Raw genomic sequence first — 16,658 nt, 5'->3', positions numbered from 1 at the left:
GGGGCCATGTTTGGGGAAGGAAATGATGACTTTCCTGAATTAAAAAAAAATTAAAAAGCTCTTTTTTTTTTTTTTTTTAAACCTTAGAAAGAAGCCTCCATATGACCATGTTATTAGGAAATCCTGAAATTTCCTACTTCCTTGAAATCCATTATATTAGTGTATTTCCTACTTCCTTGAAATCCATTATATCAGCCTCTGCCATGAAAGGAAATATTCTTCAGGGCTTCTTCCCCAGCTCGCATTGGCCTCATCTGCTGGCTATGAAAGATTACTCTAGCACAGGGACAGTGAGAGAGGCATGTGGGACAAGGTCACGGCCCCAAAGCCAGAGGTGCCCTGTAGTGGGTGTGGGGGACATAAAGTGAGTTCTGTATATGTATATGATTATGTATCATATTGGAGAAGCTCCTATCCTTTGAGTAACTTTTTGGAAAGACTAGAAAGGCTTCAACTTAAAAATCTAATCAGAGTGAGTTTTACTAGCACAAGTCAAAAGTATCCAAGTCTGCTTTGGACCTAGAACTACCCTGAATCCTTGCACCTGATGCTTCTTTAATCAGAACTGAATACTCTCAAAGTGGGTCTGTGACTGAGGGAATTTTCTATCTAATTGGTTTTCAAATTGATGTTAGCAATCTTTAGATGGTTGGAGAATTTGCTTATAAAAGTTAGCATAGCTTCAATGGGAACAAGGACAATGCTTCCTCCAGGACTTTTCAAGATCAAATCAGAATACGGGGTAGGGGAGAAAATAAAATCTGTGACAGAAATATAGATAGAAGAATGCTCTTCCAGTGGTGACCACCCCAAGCCCTCTAGCTTTCCCATCCCTAACCCTAATCCGACCCACTCCTTGATTGGCCTTTCCCTTTCCGCAGCGATGGGTAATGTTATACTGACTTATTGGCCAAAATTATACAGGACTCTCATCTGGATTAGGAACAAAGATGGCAGCAATAGAAAAGCATCTCCCAGAAATATGCAGGTTCATGTCCCGACCACTGCAACAAAGTGAGTATTGCAATAAAGCAAGTCACATTAATTTTTTGGTTCCCAAACACAAACAAGTTGTGTTTTTCTTATAATGTAGTCTATAAAGTGTGCAATGAAATTGTGTCTACAGAGACAATGTACATACCTTAATTTAAAATACTTTATTGCTAAAATTGCTAATGATTGTCTGAGCCTTCAGCGAGTTACAATTATTTTTCTGGTGGCAGGTCTTGACTTGATGTTGATGGCTGCTGACTAATCAGGGTGGTGGTTGTTGACGGTTGGGAAGGCTGTGGCAATGTCTTATAGTACGATCACAATGAAATTTGTCACGTTGATTGACTCTCTTTCACGAAGATTTCTCTGTAGCATATGATGCTGTTTGATAGCATTTTACCCAAAATAAAATTCTTTACAATTTCAGACGATTCTCACAAATCCTGCTGCTTGTCTACCAACTAAGTTTATGGAATATTCTAAATCTTCTGTTTTCATTTCAACAGTGTTCATGGCATCTTCACTAGGAGTAGAAGACATCTCAAAAAACATTTTCTTTTGTTCATTCAGAAGAAGCAATTTCTCAGAAACTTAATGTTTTATCATTAGATTGCAGCAATTCCATGACATCTTCAGGCTTCATTTCTTATTCTAGTTCTCTAGCTATTTCTATCACATCTGCAGTGACCTCTCCACTCAAGACTTGAACCCCTCAAAGTCATCCATGGGGGTTTGAATCAACTTCTTCCAAAATCCCGTTGATGCTGATATTTTGACTTCCTCCTATGAAGTGGAAATGTTCCTAATGGCATCTAGAGTGGTGAATTCTTCCCAAAAGATTTCTTCCTAGATTTATCAGAGGACTCAACATCTATGGCAGCTACAGCCTTACAACACGTATGTCTTAAACAATAAGACTCAACATTCAAAATGACTTCTTCATCCATGGGCTGCAGAATGGATGTTGTGTTAGCAGGCATGAAAACATTAGTCTTCTTGTACATCTCCATCAGGGCTCTTGAATGACCAGGTGCATTGTCAATAAGCAGTAATATTTTTAGTGGAATCTTGTATTTTGAGCAGTAGGTTTTAATAATGGGCTTAAAATATTCAGTAATCTATGCTATAAACAAATGTGCTGACATCCAGGCTTGGTTGCTTCACTTACAGAGCACAAGCAGAGTAGATTTAGCATAATTCTTAAGGAGTGTCAGATTTTCAGAATGGTAAATAAGAATTGGTTTTAACTTAAAGCCACCAACTGCATTAGCTTCTAACAAGGGAGTCAGCATATCTTTTGAAACTTTGAACCAGGCAGTGACTTCTCCTCTCGAGCTTTTAAAGTCTTAGATGGCACTTTTTTTTTTTTAAGTACAGACAGGATTTCACCATGTTGGCCAGACTGGTCTCAAACTCCTGACCTCAAATGATCCACCTCAGCCTCCCATACTGCTGGAATTACAGGCGTCAGTCACCATGCCCAGCCAGATGGCATCTTCTTTTAATAGAGGGCTGTTTCATCTACATCGAATATCTGTGGTTGAGTGTAGCCACCTTCATCAATGATTTGAACTAGGTCTTCTGGACAACTTGCCGCAACTCTACGTCAGTCAGTGCTTGCTGCTTCATCTTGTACTTTTAGGTTGTAGAAATGGCTTTGTTCCTTAAACCTCATGAACCACCCACTGCTAGCTTCCAATTTTTCCTTTGCAGCTTCCTCAACTCTCCCAGCCTTCATAGAATTAGAGAATTAGGGCCTTGCTCTGGATTCGGCTTAGGCTTAAAGGAATGCTGTGACTGATTTGATCTTCTACCCAGACCACTAAAACTTTCTCCATATCAATAATTATACAGCTTTGCTTTTAGTTTCCTGCAAGGACTTTTTATTTGTATTTACAGCTTGGTTAATGTTTGGCACAAGAGGCCTAGTTTTCAGCCTATCTCAGCTTTCCACTTGTCTTCCTCACAAGGCTTGATCATTTCTAGTTTTTCACTTAAAGTAAGAGATATGTGACTCTTCCTTTCATTTGAACACTTAGATGCCATTGTAGGCTTACGAATTGGCCTAATTTCAAAATTGTTCTGTATCAGGAAATAGAGAGTCCTGAAGACAGGGAGAGAGATGGGAGAATGGCCTGCTGGTGAAGCAGTCAGAACACACACAGTGTTTATCAATTAAGTTCACTGTCTTCCACGAGCGTGGTTTCGGGCACCCCAAAACAATTACAACAGTAACATCAAAGATCACTGATCACAGATCACCACAAGAGGCATAGTAATACTGAAAACATTTGAAATATTGTGGGAATTATCAAAATGTAACACAGAGACACAAAGTCAACACCTGCTGTTGAAAAAAATGGTACTGATAGACTGGTTCAATGCAAGGGTCACCACAAAACCTCAATTTTTCAAAGAGAGAAAAAAGCAATACCTGTAAAGTGCAATAAAACAAAGTACAATGAAACAAGGTGTGCCTGTATTTTAAAATTCAACTTAGGCTGAAAACTTTTTTTTAAGGAAAGGAATATGCATGTATTCACTTCTGGAAAGTTTCATTAAAATATATTGCTTATCACTCACTGTTGCACATAGTTCTTGTTGCTTAATTTTAAAACATCTCAGCTCCTTCTCCAATCCCATCCCCAACTGTAAGCAGGTTTTAGGATAATACTCACATGTCTGTAAAGCACTCTGAGATCCTTGGCTAGAAGGTTCTGTATAAAAGCAAAGAATATTTTGTTTTATTGATTGCTAACACATGAAGCAATTGTTTGAAAATGCAAATACACCAAATACTTACCTTGTTTAGTTCTTTTCCTTTTATAGAATGTTGCAAAGAATACCACGGATAAAAGTAGGAAGACCAATAAAATCAATGGGATCAACACCATTAGTATAAACTCTAACTGATTTTCGTTTGGGGCAATGTCGGTAGAATTTATATTTGCAGTTAATGTTTCTGTGGGGGTCACTGCAGCAAATGTGACCAAATGTAGAACAGTCTCTTCATTTGGTATTTCTGATGCCTCAGCTGTATCTCCTGAGAGTTCTAATTCCTCATAATTACCTATGGGAACAGATACAAAATTGAGATTACCATGGAGACAAAGTTAGGATGTTATAGTGTCAATAATTTTTAAATTATTCCTAGATACACCTGTAATAAACTTGATCCACTATACTTGGCCTCCAAGCTAAGTGTGACACAGAGCATTGATTTAACATAAATGAAGCTCAAGCTGGGAGTATACTGAACGTGAAATCAGAGCTCAGAGAAAAACCTTGCCCGAAGGTAGGCAGTTTTGCATTGACCAGACATTTTAGACACACCTAAGCAAAGGGCATTAGGAAGCTTCCTCACATTAAGGGTGATTTTCCAAGCTAAGTCATGTGATATTCCAGGACATCTCCTATAGGGTATGATAATATTTTAATAAAATGTCTGAATACATTTGAATTCATATTTACTAAAAATTAAATACATGCCATAAAGCACTTTTAGATGTAAAGAAATGCAGTCTGTGTCCTAATTTTTTTTTTTTTTTTTTTTTTTTGAGATGGAGTCTTGTTCCATTGCCCAGGCTGGAGTGCAGTGGCACCATCTCAGCTCACTGCAACCTCCACCTCCCAGGTTCAAGCAATTCTCATGCCTCAGCCTACAGAGTAGCTGGGATTACAGGTGTGTGCCACCATATAAAGCTAATCTTTGTATTTTTAGTAGAGGCAGGGTTTCACCATGTTGGCCAGGCTGGTCTCAAACTCCTGGCTTCAAGTGATTCACTTGTCTCAGCCTTCAAAAGTGCTGGGATTACAGGTGTGAGCCACTGTGCCCTGTCTGTTCTATAATTTAAATAAAAGGTTACCTATTAATGGAAAATAAATCTTTGAAAATGAATTGATTGCTCAGATTACAGTATAAGGTTATACAAAATAAGCTTACACAATACAAGCTCATTCTGCATAGAGCTGAATCTGCTTCTGAAATTAGCTGACAGAAATCCTCCTGGACTCTAAATAAAAATATGATGCATATCTCATCAGTAAAGTAAAATTCTCAAGGGGCAGTTCCCTTAGGGACTAAGGAAATGACACCAATATTTAAACTTATTACATACATCTGTAGAGCTTTCTCTAAGGTCAAACTGTAAGCAACTCTATTCTATTTGAACCTCAGAGTATATTATATTGAAAAACCATCCTGGCTGGGTGTAATGGCTCAGGCCTGTAATCTCAATGCTTTAGGAGGCTGAGGAGGGCAGATCACCTGAGATCAGGAGTTTGAGGTAGTTTGAGGAGTTTAAGGTCAGCCTTACCAACATGGTGAAACCCTTTCTTTACTAAAAATACAAAAGTTAGCCAGGCATGGTGGTGCATGCCTGTAATCCCAGCTACTTGGGAGGCTGAGGCAAGAGAACTGCTTGAACCCAGGAAGCATAGGTTGCAGTGAGCCAAGATCGCACCATTGCATATCAGCCTAGGCAACCAGAGCAAAACTCTGACAAAAAAAAAAGAAAAGGAAAAGAAAAACCATCAGGATGGGAAAGGATACTGACTTGATGACTGTTTGAAAAACCTTTCCTTACCTGTCTAAGTAGTAGTCATGGTAAGGTGAGCTGAAGGTCTTTTTCCTAATATCATATAATGCTGCCTACCTTTCAGAGGGGCCAAGTGAGGAAAATACCTTGTAAGTGTATGCTACAGAAAATTTATCAAATGAGATAATTTACAAGAAAGTTCTTCTAAGGTGAAAGGAGCTATGTAAATAGAGAAGTCAGCCACTTTAAAACACACTCTGCAGTATAGGTTAGGAAATCACTGCATAGAATGATGGACCTGGACATTGCAGAGCCAATTCAATAGTTCATCTATCTTTATAATCCCATGACAATATTGCCATAATCCCATGACAACAGAGTCCTCTAATTTTGGTTGAAACAATAAAAATGTTTGGTCACTGCTATGAATCAAATGTTTGATTCCCCTCAAATTCACATACTGAAGCCCTAATCCTCAATGTGATGGATTAGGGCTAAGAGGTGAGGGCTTTGAGAGGTCCTTAGGTTTAGATGAGATCATGAGATTGGGGCCCCTATGATGGGATTATTGCTCCTATAAGAAGATCAAGAAACCCGAGTTCTGTCTCCTTGCCATGTGTGGATACGGAAAGAAGGTAGTGACCACAGGAAGAGAGTTCTCACCAAATACTGAGTCTCTCAGCACCTTGATCTTGAACTTCCCAGCCTCCAGAACTGTGAGAAATAAATGTCTGGTGTTTAAGCCTCACAGTTTCTATTATTTTGCTACGGCATCTGAGCTAAGAGAGTAAGAATCTAGTTGTGTTGATTACATGAATAAATACTTCAGTCTCCCACAGCAGAGAATTCTTTTGATAATCCCTTTAGTAAATACCACCCCAAGCCATCAGAATCAATTACAAACTGCAGAGTAAAGTCACTGGTGTTTCTTACACATATATGCCAGCAGCGGGATTGAAAAAAACTACCAATTTTTGAAGAGAGGAGGGGCTTCAAGATGGATGAGTAGATGCATCTGGCACTCATCCCTTCCACAAAAAAAAGAACAAAAATAGTGACCAGATAAGCTACATTTGGAATTGATCATTTAAGAGAGAACACTGGAATTCAACCGAGTAGTGACAGAAAACATTACAGCAAGGAAGGAGAGGGAAACGAGGCACACTTTTTGGCTGAGACTGACTGGGAGCCTGGAAAGGCTCCCCAATGTGGGGAAAGGATAATTGGTCCATATTTCCACTGCAGACTCCTGCAGCCTGTTCATGGGAGAACCCCCAACCCTCACAGGCCCTGAGACTAACATTGAGGGCTGCCTGTAGACTGTGTAATGGCACTGCTCCAGAGAGGACCTTGTGCTGAGTCCCACACACCCTGAGCCCTATAGCTACAGCATAGTGCTACTTTGAGGGCTCAGCCCCCACTAGACTGTATCTTGTCCTAGGGCCCAACAGCCCCTGCATCGCCATGTCTCTGGAGCCCCTTTGACACACCTTGTGTGCAGGCAGCACTGCTGCTGGCTGCTGCTGCCAGGGCCAAGGTTGGAGCCACTGGCAGCACTCCTCCCCACCCCCAGTCCGCAGAGAGGCACTCACACATGTTTATGTTTCTCAAGGACAAACTCCACTGTCTGCAGCTATTGCTGTTATAAACTGCTGCTGCTAGGGCCAAAGCATGAGCAAAACATGTCCCTGCGCCAGCTGGCTGCCTTTGGTTGCTCCCACCAAAAGCAATACCATCCTCTGCAGTGACTACACTGCTGCCTCCACCTGAGCTTTCTATCAGTAGCCTGGGGATTGCTTCACTTCTGCCTAACACAGCCAAATACTGCATGTACCACCAGAGAGTTGAAGAACAGGTCTGCACAGGCCAGCTCTCTCCCAGTCCAGTAATTGAGCATGTCATTTGGGGCCTGGTGATTACTCAGCCCAGTCCATCACCACTGGCACCACGGTATTCCTCCCAGGGGCCTGAGGTTGGGCCTACCCACTCTGCTGCTACTATCATAGTTGGCATTCACCCTCATGTACCACCTACAGGCCTGGGGACTGGCCTGCGCAGTCCATTGCAACCACTACCAACACCAGCACAGGCTGCTTGGGACCAGAGTGTGGTCCTGCCGCTGAGAGTGCCAATACCCATGCTCTATCTGCTGCTTAGGGGCCTAAGAATCTGCCTACCTACCTGGTTAGCCACTACCATTCCTAGCACCTAAGCAAGGCACCTGGAGACCCAAGAAACAGGCTGCCTGGACACATTAACACGAGTGCCAGTGTATGCTACCTTGGGACCAAGGACAGATATGTCCAGCCCACCTCTGTCACCACTGGGGCCTGAAGACTGGCCCACCTGATATCCAGTCCCCAGGAAAACTTCACCACAGCCTCCACTAACAACCACATCCTAAGCTGCTGGGGAAGCCACAGATACTACTGACACTGGTTCCAGCAGAAGAAATCATATGGAGACTACATTAATGTACATACCCAGAATCAAAGCCAAAGCACCCTACATAACCAACATCATAGATACACCTTGCTCTCATAGGGGAGGAAAAAGTTCTCCCCTATGAAAGTAAAACCAAAAAATTGAAAGAAGCAACTGTTATACCTGATATACAGATATCAACATAAGGACACAAGAAACATGGAAAAGCAGAAAAATATCATGCCTGCAAAGGAACATAATAATTCTCCAGCAGCAGATTTCAATCAAAAAGATATTTATGAAATTCCAGAAAAAGAATTCAAATTGTTTATTCTAAAGAAGTTCAATGAGATATGAGAGGACACAGAAAAACAATACCCAGAATTAGAAAACAATTCAGGATATGAATGAGAGAAATTCACCAAAGACATAGAGATAATAAAAAAGAACCAAACAAAATCTGGACCTGAAGAATTAATCAAATAAAATAAAATGTATTTGAAGGCTTCAACAATAGACTAGATCAAGCAGAAGGAAAAAAATCTCAGAATTTTAAGACAGGTCTTTGGGAATAACCTAGTCAGATAGAAATAAATAAAAAAGAATGCACAAAGCCTATGTGACATATGTGATACCATAAAGCAGAAGGCAAAGAGAAAATCAGTGTTAGAAAACCTATTTAATGAAACAAGGCCAGGCGCAGTGGCTCATGCCTGTAATTCCAGCACTTTGGGAGGCTGAGGCAGGCAGATTGCTTGAGCTCATTAGTTCAAGACGAGCCTGGGCAACATGGCAAAACCCCATCTCTACTAAAAATACAAAAACTAGCTGGGCATGGTGGCATGCTTCTGTAATCCCAGCTACTCAGGAGGCTGAGGCAGGAGGATTGTCTAAGCCCTGGAGGCAGAGGTTGCAGTGAGCTGAGATCATGCCACTGCACTTCAGCCTTGGCAACAGAGCCAGATCCTGCCTTAAAAAAAAAAATAAAGAAAAAGAAAGCCTATTTAATGATAGAATAGATGAAAACATCCCAAGTCTAGCAAGAGATTTAGACATCCAGATACAGGAAGCTCAGAATTATCCAAATAGATACAATTCAACAAAGGACTTCTCCACAGCACATTATAGTCAAACTGTCAATCATCAAAGACAAAAAAGAATCTAAAATCAGCAAGAGAAAAGCATCTAGTCACCTATAAAGGAACCCCTATCAGACTAACAGTTACTTTCTCAGAATAAATCTTACAGGCCAGGAGAGAATGGGATGATATATTCAAAGGGCTGAAAGAAAACAAAACAAAACAGCAAAAACCCTGTCAACCAAGGACTATATACCCAGCAAACTTATCCTTCAAAAACAAAGGAAAAACAAAGTCTTTCCCAGACATGCAAAAGTTGAGGGCATTCATTACTAGACTGGCCCTAAAAGAAATGTTTAAGGGAGTCCACTGAGAAGCCTAAGAACAATATCTATCATCATGAAACACATGAAAATACAAAACCCACTGGTAGAGCAAAAACAAACACACAGAAAAGATTTAAATGTTACCACTACAGAAAACCACAAAACAATAATGATGGCAAATAAGACAGAAAGGAACAATGGATAGACAAAACAACCAGAAATCAATTAATAAAATGAGAGGAAGAAGCCCTCATATATAAATAATAACCTTAACTGTCAATGAATTAAACTGTCCACTTAAAAGATACAGACTGGCTGAATGGATTTAAAAAACGCACAGACACAACACAACTATATGCTGCCTACAAAAAACTCATCTCACCTCTAAAGATACACATAGACTGAAAGTAAAGAAATTGGAAGAGATATTCCATAAAAACAGAAACCAAAAGCAAGCACGAGTAGCTATACTTATATCAAATAAACAGACTTCAAGTCAAAAACAGAAGAAAAAGACAAAAAGGTCATTATATAATAATAAAGAGATACATTGAGCAAGAGAATATAGCAATTATAAACATATATGCAACCAACACTGGGAGCACCCAGATATATAAAGCAAATATTATTAAATCTATATAATTTTAGATTTATTATTTATAAATAAATAATAAACATTAGATTATTTATTTATAAAGAATAAATTTATTTATAAACACTATTTTATTTATTAACAATAGAAAATAATAAATAATTATAATTAAATATAATACAATTAATTAAATAAAATTTATGTAATAATCAATAAATTTATTAATAATAAATAAATATTATTTATATATTTATATATTTAGGTTTTTTTTAAATTGCATTTTAGGTTTTGGGGTACATGTGAAGAACATGAAAGATAGTTGCATAGGTACACACGTGGCAGTGTGATTTGCTGCCTTCCTCCCCTTCACCTATATCTTGCATTTCTCCCCATGCTATCTCTCCCCAACTCCCCACCCCCCACTGACCCTCCCTTATTCCCCGCAACAGACCCCAGTGTGTAGTGCTTCCCTCCGTGTGTCCATGTGTTCTCATTGTTCAACACCCGCCTATGAGTGAGAACATGAGGTATTTCATTTTCTGTTCTTGTGTCAGTTTGCTGAGAATGATGTTCTCCAGATTCATTCATGTCCCTACAAAGGACACGAACTCATCGTTTTTGATGGCTGCATAATATTCCATGGTGTACATGTGCCACATTTTCCCTGTCCAGTCTATCATCGATGGACATTTGGGTTGATTCCAGGTCTTTGCTATTGAAAACTGTGTTGCAATGAACATTTGTGTGCATGTGTCCTTATAGTAGAACATTTTATAGTCCTTTGGATATATACCCAGTAATGGGATTGCTGGGTCAAATGGAATTTCTATTTCTACGTCCTTGAGGAATCACCACACTGTCTTCCACAGTGGTTGAACTAATTTACACTCCTACCAGCAGTGTAAAAGTGTTCCTATTTCTCCACATCCTCTCCAGCATCTGTTGTCTCCACATTTTTTAATGATTGCCATTCTAACTGGCGTGAGATGGTATCTCAATGTAGTTTTGATTTGCATTTCTCTAATGACCAGTGATGATGAGCATTTTTTCATATGTTTGTTGGCCTCATGTATGTCTTCTTTTGTAAAGTGTCTGTTCATATCCTTTGCCCACTTTTGAATGGGCTTGTTTGTTTTTTTCTTGTAAATCTGTTTGAGTTCTTTGTAAATTCTGGATATCAGCCCTTTGTCAGATGGGTAAACTGCAAAAATTTTTTCCCATTCTGTTGGTTGCCGATTCACTCTAATGACTATTTCTTTTGCCGTGCAGAAGCTGTGGAGTTTGATTAGGTCCCATTTGTCTATTTTGGCTTTAGTTGCCAATGCTTTTGGTGTTTTGGTCATGAAGTCCTTGTCTACACCTATGTCCTGAATGGTTTTGCCTAGATAATACAATAGTTGTTGAGAAATTGAACACCTACTCTCATCATTAGAAAGATCATTTAGATTTAAAAAAAAAAAAAAGTAACAAAGAAACATTGGATTTAAATGGCACTTTAGACCAAATGGACCTAAAAGAACATTTATAGAACATTTCATCAAACAGTGCCAGAATATACATTCTTCTTATCAACACATGGAACATTGTTTAGGATAAACAATGTTAGAACACAAAACAAACTCAACACAAAATTAAAAGCATATCAAATATCTTCTCAGATCACAATGGGATGAAACTGCAAGTCAATAACAAGAGGAACTTTGGACACTGTATAAATACATAGAAATTAAACAACATGCTCCTGAATGACCACTGAGTCAAGAAATTAAAGAGGAAATTTTTAAAAGGCTTAAAACAAATAAAAATGAAAACACACCATACAAAAACCTTTGGGATACAGCAAAAGCAGTGCTAAGAGGGAAGTTTATAGTAATAAATACCTACATCAAAGAAGGAGAAAAATTTTAAATAGACAATCTAGTGATGCATCTCAAGGAACAAAAAAGTAAGAGCAAACCAAACTCAAAATTAGTAGAAGGAAAGAAATAATAAAGATCAGAGCAGAACTAAATGAAGTAGAGACTAAAAACAAACAAAACCAATCAACACTACAATGAGATATTGTCTTACTCCAGTTTGAATGGTTATTAGTGGGCACAGAGGCTCACACCTATAATCTTAGGACTTTTGGAGGTCAAGGCAGGAGGATCACATGAGGCCAGGAGTGGAGACCAGCCTGGCCAGCTAAAAAATACAAAATTTTTAGCTCTACTAAAAATACAAAAATTAGCTGGGCATGGTGGCACACATCTGTAGTCCCAGATACTTGGGAGGCTGAGGCAGGAGGATCACTTCAACCCAGGAGGTGGAGGTTGCAGTGAAACAAGATCACACCACTGCACTCCAGCCTGGATTACAGAGCAAGAGTCCATCTCAAAAATAAATAAATAAATAAAAAGGTTATTGTTGAAAAGGCAAAAGCAATAGATGCTAGCAAGAATGCAGAGATAAGGGAACTCTTATACACTGTTGTTGGGAATGTATATTAGTACGGCCACTATGCAAAACAGTATGGCAATTTCTCAAAAAACTAACAATAGAACTACCATACAACCCAGCAATCTCACTACTGGGTATTTATACAAAGGAAAACAAATCAATCTATCAAAGGAAAACCTGCACTTTCATGTTAATTGCAGCACTAGTCACAGTAGCCAAGATATGAAATCAACTGAAGTATCTATCAATGGACAAGAGGATGAAGAAAATGTGGTATATACACAATGGAATACTAGTCAGACATAAAAAAAGAATGAAATCACGTTTTGTGCCACTACATAGATGGAGCTGAAAGTCCTTATGTTAAGTAAAGTAAGAGAGGCACAGAAACACAAATATCTTATGTTCTTGCTCATGTGTGGGAGCTAAAAAAGTTGATCTTTTGAAGGTAGAGAGTAGAATGATAAATACTACCAGAGGCTCAGAAGGGTGAGTGGGTGAGAGTGGGGGAAGAAGAGAGGTTGGTTAATGTGTAGAAACATACAGTTAGATAGACAATATAAGTTCTAATGTTCAACAGTAGAGTAGGATGACTATAGTTAACAGTAATATATTTTATATTTCAAAGCAGCTAGAAGACAGGACCTGAAATGTTCTCAACACATAGAAATGATAAATACTCAAAGTGAGGGACACCCCAAATACACTGACTTGATCATTATAGATTCAATCCATGTAACAAAAAATATCACATGTGCCCTATAAGTATGTAAAATATTATGTATCAATAAAAAGATATCGCTTATTGATCTCTGCCTTCTGAGTTAAGTGGCTTTGTCCTGCATTTATAGTAGGACCCCATTATCCAAGGGGAACATATTTCAGGCCCCCCAGAAGATGCCTGAAATTATTGGCAGTACTGAAACTCATATACACTGTGTTTTTTCTATACATTCCTATGATAAAGTTTAATTTATAAATTGGGCACAGTAAGTGATGAACAACAATAGTAATAAAATATAACAATTCAACAGTATATTATAATAAAAGTATGTGCGTGTGATCTCTCTCTCTTTCTCCAAATATCGTATTGTACTGTACTGTTTTTGGCCACAGTTGACCATGGTAACTAAAGCCACAAAAAACAGAACTGTGGATAAGGGGGGACTACTGTGTAAGTCTTTAAATTGGGTAAGTCAGTAATGTGTTTATATCTATGGTAAGCCTTTGATATATCATGTATCACACTGGACTGGTAAAGGACATTTGTCTTCCAGAAAACGTCCTCATTAAAGTGATCCTGCTTTCAGAACTACTGCAGCCAGATCAAATAGCATCTTTCATTGGTAACCTAGGCCAGTGAAGACTGGTATGCATGGGTATGATAAGGCTGGGTGTGGGGTGTGGAACAGCACATATGGTTGGTGGCTGGTGCAGCTGGTGGTAATAATCCTTGTCCCTAAAGGTCAATGAACCTTCCTTGGTATCCAGATGTGCCCTCCCTCACTTTACTTCTTTTGGTTACTTCTATGAATACTGCAGCTGCCCTACTATTTCAGCATCTTTTTTTGAGAATTTACCAAGAACCAGTCTCTGTGCTCTGTCTTTTGTCCATTATCTCATTTTGTCCTCACCATTTTTTCAGATAGACACTAAGGTAAAGAGGTTATACCACTTGCCCAAGATCACAGAGCTCACATGGAGGGGTGAAGACTTGAAACCAGGGGGGCTGACGGCAGAACCAGAGCTTATAGCCCCACACTATGTTTTCCTTCCCTCGGGGAGGAATGTAATGAGATCAGAGTTTGGCCATTAAGTGGTGAGTAAGAGGGAATCTCCTGCTCCCGTTCCTCCACATCACCTATGCTAGGACGTGGCTTTCTGGCACAAGGTGGGAGAGAGGAAGGGTGTCCAGAAACCTTGGCTTTACTGAGGCTCTTGCTAAGGCTCCTCAGCTCAGATGTGCTGCCTGTGAAGCTGCCCAGAAGCACAGGGTCTTTTCAGTGCCTCTCTGAGGAAGGTCAGTGAAGTCCCCAGAACACTTTGCACTCTTAGTCACCATTTGATCTGTGGCCCTGGGTGAAGAGAAAATAGGAAAAACAACAACAACAAAAACCCAAAACAAGCTAACAAGAATAATGGGAGCATCTTGACAATCAGGAATAAAAGAAAAACAGAAAGAAGCATATGAGATGGTCCTGGGCTGTGTATATTTACTTTTCAGCATGAGACAATGATGCTCATGGTGGCCCTTGGTGGAACCGTGGCGTTAAAGAGGCTGTAAGTTCTCTCCGCAGTATCCCCCTCACACATGCCCTTACGTATGTTTTGTGCATTATGCATCATTTGCTCTCTTAGAACTTCTAGTGGCTATTTAAATAAATGAGAATCAAGGGATTGTTTCTCGCTCTCTCTCTCTCTCTCTCTCTCCTCAACTCTGTGAAAGCTTCAAAATAAAAAATAACGGTAACTGGCATTTCTTGAATGTTTAGTGTGCGCTAAGTACTAGGATAAACATGTGCTATCTAACTCCATCTTCACAACTTTATTGTCAACATTTTACAGATGAAGAAACTGAATTTAGAATGTCTTGCCCTGGGGTGCAATCCTGTCATTTATATTGTTAATTTCTACTGATATGGAGGGTTTTGAAGGTGCATTTCCTCAAGCATAGGTGACAAATAAATCTGATCATAGCTCTGCCACTTCGTACTTGTAGAATTCGGACAAATTACTTTTCCCTTAACGACCTGATGCTTCGATCAGTACAACTAAGGAGTGATCCCCAAGGTCCCGTCTATTTCCACGTCTCTGTTGATTCCAAAGTGTCTGCCTCGTTTTTAGGTAAAGGGTTTGAATATGTGATCCACACAGGGTGCTAGGCTCAGAAAAGATGTTTCACTGCCACCCTTTCCTCCCCCAGTTACTCGGTTTCCTTCCCCAGAAGGAACCACGGTTTCTGTTGCTTTGAGAGAAACTCTATGCATATGCAAGCATAAGTATTGTTTCCTGTTTCCTTTTTTAACACAAATGGTAGCACAATTTATATGCTTTCTGCCCCTTGCTTTTTTCACTTAAGATTTTATCTTGAAGATTATTCCACTATAGAGAGCATTTTCCCCCATTATTTGAGCGCATTATAATCTATTCCCATTGATAGAGATTTATATTCTGTTCATCCTTCACACAGGCAAGCACATTCTACAGTGTATCTAAAAATGGGGAGAGCATGAGAGGGTGTTAGGTGCAGGGTAAGAGCAGACAGCATCAAACAACTGTTGTCTGATCTTAAAAATTCTCCAGCTAGGCGCAGTGGCTCATGCCTGTAATCCCAGCACTTTGGGAGGCCGAGGTGGGCAGATCATGAGATCAGGAGTTCAAGACCAGCCTGACCAATATGGTGAAACCTTGTTTTGGCTAAAAATATAAAAATTAGCTGGATGTGGTGGTGTGTGCCTATAATCCCAGCTACTCAGGAGGCTGAGGCAGGAGAATCGCTTGAATCCAGGAGGCAGAGGTTGCAGTGAGACGAGATTGTGCCACTGCACTCCAGCCTGGACAACAGAGTGAGACTCCATCTCAAAAAAAAAAAAAAAATTCCCCAGGACAACCCTCCAGCTTTCACACAATGAGAATTGGCAAGAAACTGAGGGAAGAACTGGGTGTGCAGGGAGTCTGGGATGTCGAAGGGAGGAAAGGTGAAAACACTGGGGATTGGCTCGAAGAGTTTGTGCAAGGAGGAATCAAATGTCATCAAAAGGGGAGCTGGCAAACCAGGATGGGCCATGGAATCAGGTCAGCAGCCAGGAGTGTGTTGCCAAGGTGACAAGGGTGAGAGTTAAGAAAATCAGAAGTGTACAAGAAAAGGTGGAAACCAGAGGAGGCGCCACGGGTCACGAAAGTATAAAACCTGAGGGCAGCTCAAGGAATTTTCCCCCAAAGCATGACAGGTGTCCCTCCCATGGCCTATGGGCTAACAGCCACTCTTAATCCAGTGGACATGGGGCCCCGTTAACCCACTGTAGAGCCTCACACACCCCTTGTGGGGCTACAGCCTTTTTAAAGGAACACTTACTAAGGCCCATAATTGTCCATGGAGATTTCCTGTGGGAGGCATCCTGGGCTTCTTGGATAAAAGTGACCTTTTACAGCCTTGGTAGTCCAGCCACTGTGGAGGAAGGCAGAACTCTCTTTCGGGAAATGTCTGAACCCTGCAGAACATACAGGGGTACTTCCCTTGCTGCATTCCAGGACTCCAAGGATATAA

At 40.0% G+C, this 16,658-nt stretch overlaps 1 protein-coding gene across 1 annotated transcript in view; it reads right to left on the bottom strand.

The window, feature by feature from the left end:
* The window catches only part of TMEM154 (transmembrane protein 154), a 59,003-nt gene that overhangs the window by 23,902 nt on the left and 18,443 nt on the right, over positions 1 to 16,658 (bottom strand). The window contains exons 2-3 of the mRNA XM_002745396.6: positions 3,797 to 4,063; positions 3,672 to 3,710 (exon numbers count right to left, since the gene is read on the bottom strand). Coding sequence (XP_002745442.3) covers positions 3,672 to 3,710; positions 3,797 to 4,063 — 306 coding nt within the window. The remainder of the gene's footprint in view (positions 1 to 3,671; positions 3,711 to 3,796; positions 4,064 to 16,658) is intronic.

Source organism: Callithrix jacchus, chromosome 3, assembly GCF_049354715.1.
Source record: "Callithrix jacchus isolate 240 chromosome 3, calJac240_pri, whole genome shotgun sequence".
Lineage (NCBI taxonomy): Eukaryota > Metazoa > Chordata > Mammalia > Primates > Cebidae > Callithrix > Callithrix jacchus.
Note: the sequence above shows the minus strand (reverse complement) of the source record. Positions and strands in the feature narration are given on the sequence as shown.